Genomic DNA, 8,805 nt, shown 5'->3' with positions numbered 1-8,805 from the left:
GAAAAAGGATTTTTAAAAGGTTCAATTTTGAATAGAAGATAAGCTCAGCCTGCCTGTAAGGGGTGGGTTAATCTCGTACTCTGTAATAATAGTAATTCAGCCTCCTGAAGTGCTTTTCATGCTAACCTTAGACAGCTGCAAAAACAGCACTGGGCGATAAATCCCTTGGCATGCTTATATACTTTCCCTGTAAAATCGTCTGGGTAGGAAATGGGGCTGGTGAGTACTGTCCCCACCACCAGGCAGCCCTGTCAGTGTGAGAAGGACCTGCAAGGGTGTAAGTATGCGTTAGAGCTGCCCATATGCGTCGCTGGTTGGTAGCTGGAGGAATGGGTTTATCTGTGAGCTGCCTTAGGGCCAGATGTAGGGAACAGAGCGTGTGGGCTGAATCAATGGGGTCTTCATTGTGCCTGATTGATTTGCCACGGACGGGACTGTGGGAAGGCTGTTGAATGCACCCGTCGTGCTGCTGCTGCAGGGTCCACGAGCCATCCGCTGTAGAACCAGGTACTGCCCTCCTCTGAGCCTTTGAAGACCTAAGCTGGATGTCCTCGATGCTGATGCTCTGGGGCACGGCGAGCTGCTGTTCCCCCGTGGCAGCTGCTCGGCCACACTCTGGTTTGTCGCCAGTGCACACAGGGGGCAGTGATTTTTGCAGCCAGCGCTGAATGAGGGAGGCGCCACGCAAGCAGGCAGTACGAGTAGCTCTTGGTCTGAGCTCACCAAGGGAAGACCTGCCTGCAGCTCTCCGCTCTCTCCCTGCTGCAATGTCCCCTGCAGACAGCACAGGCCTCGGTGGTGTCATCCTTGCTTGCCAGGTGTTTTTTCTATGTTTAAGCCTTTCTTGTATTCACAAAGAGCTTTTGGTTTATCAGGTCTGTGCTGATTTCAGATGGCTGTGCTACTTGGTGTTGCATAATTCCTTCCCCGTCACTTTTTCTTGCAAGGTGGCTTCGCTATTCTCTTCTGTAACTAAGAAGAGCTGGCACTTGCTTTCATCCAGCATTTAATACACCCCACATATTTTGTTTTTCATTATCCTTCCAGAAACTGGTGGCATCTGCATTGCCCCACGGCCTTCAGAGGAGAACGCTGAGATTGTTCCGGCTATGGCTATGAGACCTTTCTTTGGAATTGTGCCCGTGCTGATGGATGAGAATGTGAGTTGAGGCTGTGCTGGGTGCCCAAAAGAGAAGCTGGTGTGTGTTTCTGCCTTAATCACCTTTCTGGTGGCAGAGGAACAGGACCCGGAAGGATGTTTGTACCTCCATTCAAATGGTAGAATAGGTGGGCAATTTATATACTGAGCGTATCTCAAATGTCCGTACAGATTGCCAACTGGGCATTGCAAGCTGTCTGCAAATCTCTAGGGGAGCATTTGCATTTTCAGCACTACTTTTACGGTCTTACACTGCTTCTGATTAAGAGCTGCTGCCTCCGTTCATGAGAGAAGTCAGAAGTCACACAGCTCCTGGGAACCAGGGAGCTGAACGGTTGGATGCAATGTCCGGTGACGTGGCAAGGCTGGAGCAGCCAACGGTACTGGTGGAGTTTTCCAAGGGAAATGCAAGGCATGAGGCCCTGCAGCTGTGAGTGTGAGAAAACTGGTGCTGGTCTGTGAAGGTGCGTGGAGTGATCCCCATCTGCATTCCAGTGCTCCTGTTAAACAGTAAAGCATGTAATCTCCTCCATATACAGTTTGATAAGGGAATGTGGCCGTTAACAAAAGCGAAGGTGGAAGGCAGGGGTCCAGGCATTTCCCTGCTAGCCCCATCCCAGGCATCCTCTGGCTGCTCGGCACATCTGTGCTGTCATCTTTGCTGGTATTGCCCTCCGGAGAATCACAGGACTCACTTTTCTTTTGGTCTTAATCTGCTGTGCTGCTGGCCTCAAGGGGTGAGAAGGGCATGACACAGACAGTGCGTGATAGCTCCATGAGTGGATTCATTTTCTCCACCTGTGGCCCTCCACTGGCAGTCTGCAGTGAGCAACAGGGTGACTCTTGCCAGATCAATGACACAGAAGCCCTTACTATTCCTGTTTTGTTCACCTGATCATCCCTCCTGTGCTTGAACCTGCAGGGAAAGGTAATAGAGGGCAACGACGTGTCCGGTGCGCTCTGCATTGCCCAGCCATGGCCTGGCATGGCGAGAACAATCTACGGAGATCACCAGCGATTTGTTGATGCCTATTTCAAAGCCTACCCAGGTAAGGAAAGTGCTAAGGGAAGGCAGTTTGCACTGCAGCGTAAGCACACTGAATATTCTCATCAGCACTTTGTGTTATTTCTGTACCAGCCAGATCTTGGTTGCTCGGGGTTATGGGTGACATGCTGCAAGCGCACACGCTAATGGTCTTAGATAGCATTGACCTTTCTAGCTGTCCAAAGGGAACGTATGTTTTAGAAAATTTTAATGCCCAAATTTTAAAGTCCAGATACCTTTTCTTTGGGGCCATTTGTGTCTCACTTGGATATAGGAATATTGGATGGGAAAGTACCTCCTGCATCACTGAATCTCACCCCTGCTGTCCCAGGCTGTGTTACATCCTTCCTTTTTAAAACACGGTCAAGTTGTATCTGGCAAGTAATTAGAAATGGCAGGGAAACCCTTTTTGTAGGAGATTGGACAAGAGTACTGTCTTCACTCAGGGGAGCAACTGAAGGGGATTTGAAAGCTACAAGGTAGACAAGAATTAGAGAGACAATCCTGCGAATTGTACAAAATGGGTTGGAAAATAAGAATGGGAAACTGGTAGAAGTTGAATGAGCTCATAGTCCCTTATTACTCACTACATGTTTGCGTCTGAAATCTTGTTGATAGTTAGTTGATAGTTGTTTAATTGATTTGGAAGGGCAGCTGGCACGACTGAAAGTCTATGAAGTGGCCAATAATGGGTCCTGGCAAGAACCACCTTCAGATTTCACAGCATTAGCTGCCTGCTGCTGCTCAGGAGTGCCACAGGAACAATTCAGATGAGGACATGGCTTTGATGAAGAGCCAACACAATCTGTGTCACCAGATGCGTCCTCAGCGACACTGGAGTTTCCTGGAACCACTGGGTCTTTTTCAGTTTCCATCAAATGTTTTAGACGCTCCAAACACCATGCTTATCATGGGGGGCAGGTTTCAGCTAATCCGATAGCAGTATTTCTGCCATGCTCATACACTGGAGAGGGACTTTTATCTGAGGTCTGAATCTTTGTTAGCCAGGAGGGAAAATGGCTTTTCATCCATCCCAGTGTAAGTCATTAAAAAGAAATCCACGGTGTTCCCATGTACAAAATATAATAAAACTGCTCCCTTTCAGCTCAACAGTTGTAGTTTTGCATGAGTGCTGAGGTGTAGCTAGCAGCAGACCTCAGTAGCCTACGGCATGCTGGCAAATGGCATTTGAAGTGGTTTTATCTTAGTGCTGTATGTACCAGGCCTGAGCGCGCAGCGGCTGTGCAGCTGTAGGCGTGTAAAGCCTTGGAAGATCGGAGACCGCCCCCTTGGTTTTGTAAATCCAACAAAGCATCGCTGTGCTGCGTTGCTGGACTTGGTTTTGCTACAGGGACATCGGCCACTGGTTGCTGCTGATTGCCTACAGTGATTTTACCCATCTGAGCTCTGCTGTCGTGGTGCTGCTGTGGTGCTTACGGGGAGCCAGCGCAGCCCAGGCAGCGCAGGCGAAGTTTGGGGATGGCAGAGGGACGTGGGAAATGGTGTGTGGCAGGTCCTGCAGCCCTGCGAGCTGCCTGATCCAGCCCGCCCGGCTCGCCATCCTAGAGCATGGACTCTTCTGCACAGGAGCGATAGGCTGGCACGCTTCCCGCTGCTGAGCACCCACGTGTCTTTGCTGTAGGTTACTACTTCACAGGGGATGGTGCTTACAGGACCAAGAAAGGCTATTACCAGATAACGGGGCGCATGGATGATGTCATTAACATCAGCGGACACAGGCTGGGGACGGCAGAGATAGAAGATGCAATGGTAAGTTCCAGGCAGGTAGAGGTGCCTTGACAGGGCACATCTGTGGGGCAGGATGGCCCTTAAAAAGAAGTTTTATGAATTTAAACAAGCACAGGGTCTCTTGCCTTCAAACCCCTGCCCCTGTATACACAGAGCTTAGCGTGTAATGAATACCAAATGGGCAAAAGGAAAGAGCTCCCTTATTAAAGAGACAACGAAAGGGCAAGTGAGAGAGGTGTCACACCGTGGGCAGTCCCTGCACTCGTGCTGTCAGAGCTGTGTTTCCTCTCAGTGACGTTGTACTGTTGCAGTTGTAATTTTGGATGCTGGTGGACTCTCCATAAGGGATTGTCTCTCCTGTTTGTTCCTTCCTTTCTGCTAACACCTAACCTCTCCTTCCCAACTCTGTGGTTCTTGCTCGTCCAAGCTAGCTGAGTATGCCTGAGAATTCAGGAGTGTTAAATATGAAGCAACCTTGATTCATGGCAGCTGCAAAGCTAGCCTGTCATTTTGAGAGAAAATAATATTAGCTCAGGGAATTGAAAACAAAAAGTCCTCAGAGCGTTTATCTTCAAAGCTTGACCTGAATATTTATTTCTGTTATGTGCCTTGCCTGCAAATGGCACTTAAATGTAGCATTTGATAAATCTGAGCTGTGTTCGCTGGCACACAGGATCCTACTTTTTCCTCTGAGTAATTTTTGAATCTGTGTGGGTTTCTGATTGTAGATATAGGATCCACTCCCTCTCCCACTCTATTATGTGTATACCTGTGTATGCCTATATGCAAATATATTTATATGTTCAGATTGCTCTGTGATGTCTTCATTCATATTTTAATCTAATTGAAGATAGCATAATCCAGTCTTTAGTGGGGGATTCAGAGATGTGATTTCTTCCGGTCTGTACACCCAAATTGTCTTCTTACTGCGGAAGAATGCTAAATTAAACTCTGAAATGTGACAGAATAAATCACTGTTGTGTAGCATAATAATAAAAAAATACATTTGGCAAAACAACCCTTCCCCCTTCCTGGGAAGATGAAGCAGCCTGATCTTTCTGCCTTTTGGTGTGCTTTGGGCACTTATAAAAACCAGTCAAATGTGGACTGTGATGTTGGCAGTAGCTTCACTTTTGCTCTGCTGGCAACAGTTCCCTGTGGCAATGAAGGACTGGTTTTGCTTGTGATTTGGCCGTGGCCATTCACCACTTGGGACCGTAGCCATGCACACACAAGAGCACAGACAAAGAGAAAGGAGGTTTCCAGCTGGTGCAAATTCAGCTTGGGGTGCAGTGGGCTTAGCAGTGTATGTGAAAGTACTTACATGTATTTTGAAAAGCAGGGCCAATCAAGTGAGGAAATGCTACTCCCAGAGATGTGGCCATGCCCGTTGCCACCAGCTTTCCTGTTGGGCTTTCAGCAGGATCTGCCAAGGGGAGGATGAGATATGGGGTGGTGTTTTTTTCCTAGAGCAACTGGCACAAACTCTGCAGGGCTTGAAGCAGTTGTTATGCTCTGTGTATTTTTGTTTCACTTTTTGTGAAGGCTGACCACCCTGAGGTCCCCGAGACCGCTGTGATTGGGTATCCACACAAGATCAAAGGAGAAGGTATGTGAAAAGCAGTGTCCTGACGTGACACCTACATACACTTTGCTTAATTTCTAACCTGGGCTCCATGTTAGGAGGTGCCTAGGGAATGGGAGGGCAGTTGTCATTAGGCTGACTGATGTTGCAGCCCCAAGAGGCAAAGACAGCCATGAAAATAACTGCATGTTCCTAAGCTGTGTGCGGGTGTTACTCCCCTAAACTATTTTCACACATAGTGTTAATGTATGTGGTAGAGCTTCCTTAAAAAGGATTGAGCTCAGAGATGTCCTTTGAACAGAATGGGAATAGCTGATTTGCGTTGGCCAGCTTTTGACTCCGCTGACACTTTGGTAATTTACGTTGAGTTGTCATTGTCACTGAGATCAGCCTGGTCCATAGATTCCAAGACAAGGCTGGGCCATCATTTGAGGGCTGGAGTCTAACTCCCTCTTGTAAACAGGATCTGTGGTTTTCTTGGCAGTCCCTAGATTGCACCTAGGAATGATCTAAAACCTGCCTTGGCATTTGAGTGAGCATCCCTGGTCTTGCCAGCCAGGATCTAATACGAGGTATGTGGCTTCTGCTCTTTTGTCTTCCAGGTGCCTTTGCTTTCATAGTGCTAAAGGAGCAGACAGCTCATATAGACCGTGTCAAAGAAGAACTCAAAACCATAGTGGCTTCCAAGATAGCAAAATATGCTGTGCCTGACCACATTCTGGTAAGTGGGAGACTGTAACTGGGACCAGGAGCAGGAAGGGTCGCGTTGAGCAAGACTCACCTTCCTGCCTGCGGTGCTGCTGTTGTCCCTCTCTGGCAGGACGAAGAAGCAGAAAAACAGAACTAGCAGGAGGGATCCCTAGGTAGGGGAGGGCATGTGGTCTGCATGTGCTCCTTCTGCATGCCTGAGGATCAGCAGTGACCCAGGGGGTCACTGGGGTATTACAGCTGCTCCAGCCTGCAGAGCAACTTCTCGGTGGGGCTGTTACAGAGCGTGTTTTGGAGCTCCCCTGAGGCTGCTCCGTTTGGGCCAAGTGCTGAACAATCCTTTAAGTGGGATGCGCAGAGAGGGTTGAGAGCACCATGCTTGGCCAGAGCTCTGGCAAATGGGAACCCCAGGCCAACCCTATGTCTCAAGATGCACTTGATGTCCCTGTTCACCCTGCAGCAGCATCACTGCCCCGCACGGCTCTTGCCCTCAGCTAACCCCCTGCTGAAGCAAAGTAGCACTGCTCTCTGTGGCACTGTGCAATGGATGAGATGAACCCCCACCAAACTGTAGAGAAACGCCACAACCTTCAGTGTCACTGAGAAGCAGAGGGACACTTTCCACTGCCCAGCTCTTTTGTGTTGGTGATCGGAATCAACCCCAGATGCCAAAGCATGGGCTGTTTGTACTGCATAACTCAGACAGCTCTTCAGCCTGAACCTGGGAGCTCTGATGACCTCCAGGCTCTGTTTCAAGCCTCCTCACCTTTCAGCATCTCCCTTTGTGTGTTTGGGGAGAGTGCACAAAACTGCCCTTTAGCTGTCCCCCAAAGCCTGTCTGCATCCAGTCCCCTCTCCGCATGGAGGCAGTGACCATGCCACTTCTTTGAGGGGCTCTGTTTTAGCCACATGCTAGGAAAGTGGACACGAAGGCACAGGTTACAGAACACACACAGGAGCAGGCAAGGGTGGCTCATTCAACTTGGAGCAGCTCAAGCCATCCTCAGTGGATCGGAGCAGCTCCCAGAACTTTCAGGTTTGCAAGGAAACACCTCTTGTTTCCTTGTGTTTGGGGGTAGTCCAGCAGAGAAGTTCTGCAACTCTTCCCTTCTACGTTAGTTAATGCTTTGGAGTTTTGTAGCCTACTGGCCTGATCATGTAACAAAATGTGAGACGTGCCTAGTGTCTCTGTTCAGTGCCTGAGAACTCTTTACCAGGCTCCAGTTTACGCTAAAGCCTTTGAATCTGCTGCTAAGTCCTTTGCAGGAAGCGTAGCCGAGACATTTAACATTCTGGTTATGGTTATGAAGGAAGGCGTGTAGGCTGACAGATATAATTGGACAGAGGGAAACTTCAGCAGACAGGAGTTGTTATCCCTTGAGTAGGAGACCCTGTAGCTGGCGTGCAGTATTGTGTGCTTTATATTCCTGCCCTGGAAAGAGGAATATGAATGTCTGTTCTAGTAATGTGTTGAGATCATCACCGGTGCCTGAGTTTTCAAGTGTAACTAGTTTTCTAGTTCAATAGTTAACAGCTTATTCAGGACCTGATTCTCCAAAGAGCTGTGCGTCCTGCACCACCCGGCCTGGAGATAGGCAGCAATGAGTAAATGGGGAACAAAGTCCATTTAAATAAGAATAAAATTTATAGCACGAGGAATTGATGTTAGTGACACTCCTTTCCTTGGATATAAACTAGTGTGCTCAATGGTCTAGTATTTCCCAGAAGCCTTAAAGGAGCTGTGCCCATGAGGTAGCGTGCCAGTTTTAGGACAGTTCAGCCAAATTTCCCTGTGGTTTCCAGCAGGACCCAAGTTCTAACATAGGTGTGCCTTTCCCTTCTCTGCAGGTGGTGAAACGTCTTCCTAAAACCCGATCAGGGAAAATCATGAGAAGGCTGCTGAGGAAAGTAGTCACTGAACAATCAAGCAACATGGGAGATGTCACCACACTTGATGATCCAAGTGTTGTCAAGGAGATACTGGATGCTTACCAGAAATACAAGGAGAAGAATTCCTCATAACAGGCAGCTCTGAAATCTCTCTTCTCTGGAAATGTGAAAGGTCTCAAATAACCAGGCAAACCACATAGTTCTCTCTTGGCGTTTTTGTTTTTTTTTTTTTTAAAAACTCTGTTCCCTTCTAGGGCAACAAGATTTTTCCACTCCACAACGTATTTTGAGATGCACAGAGCTAGGAGCAATCTGCAGTTTTGCACAGTCAGTGAGCTCCCTTTCATTGCTTTTAGGGCTGTTGCAGAGCAGCTATTGGTGGTTTCCATTAGCTATGATGAAATTTAATACTAGCTGAAGCAAGACCCAGACGTTAATGTTTTTCATTTTAATGTTACTGTACAGGGAAATGTTTTTATACAACACTTTTGCTGTTTTAAAAAGAAGTCCTGGGGTACACTTTTTCAATTTTTCCTTCAGCTTGGATATCCGAGTTCAAGTAGCTGTATTTCACTGCAACTGTGGTGCCTTTTCAGCAATGCTGGTTATTCTGGTAGATGCTTCACATGTGTTATTAGGGAAATAAGAAGGACATGGCGAGTCTGATAA

At 47.9% G+C, this 8,805-nt stretch overlaps 1 protein-coding gene across 1 annotated transcript in view; it reads left to right on the top strand.

The window, feature by feature from the left end:
• The window catches only part of ACSS1 (acyl-CoA synthetase short-chain family member 1), a 39,037-nt gene extending 30,601 nt beyond the window's left edge, over window positions 1–8,436 (top strand). The window contains exons 9-14 of the mRNA XM_009894861.1: window positions 1,048–1,160; window positions 2,082–2,208; window positions 3,847–3,974; window positions 5,499–5,562; window positions 6,141–6,259; window positions 8,095–8,436. Of these exons, the coding sequence (XP_009893163.1) occupies window positions 1,048–1,160; window positions 2,082–2,208; window positions 3,847–3,974; window positions 5,499–5,562; window positions 6,141–6,259; window positions 8,095–8,268 (725 nt within the window). The 3' untranslated portion in view covers window positions 8,269–8,436. The remainder of the gene's footprint in view (window positions 1–1,047; window positions 1,161–2,081; window positions 2,209–3,846; window positions 3,975–5,498; window positions 5,563–6,140; window positions 6,260–8,094) is intronic.
• Window positions 8,437–8,805: the final 369 nt, after the last annotated feature.

Source organism: Charadrius vociferus, unplaced genomic scaffold (assembly GCF_000708025.1).
Source record: "Charadrius vociferus isolate BGI_N301 unplaced genomic scaffold, ASM70802v2 scaffold411, whole genome shotgun sequence".
Taxonomy (NCBI): domain Eukaryota; kingdom Metazoa; phylum Chordata; class Aves; order Charadriiformes; family Charadriidae; genus Charadrius; species Charadrius vociferus.
The sequence above is the reverse complement of the archived record's forward strand: the minus strand, read 5'-3'. Positions and strand labels throughout refer to the sequence as shown.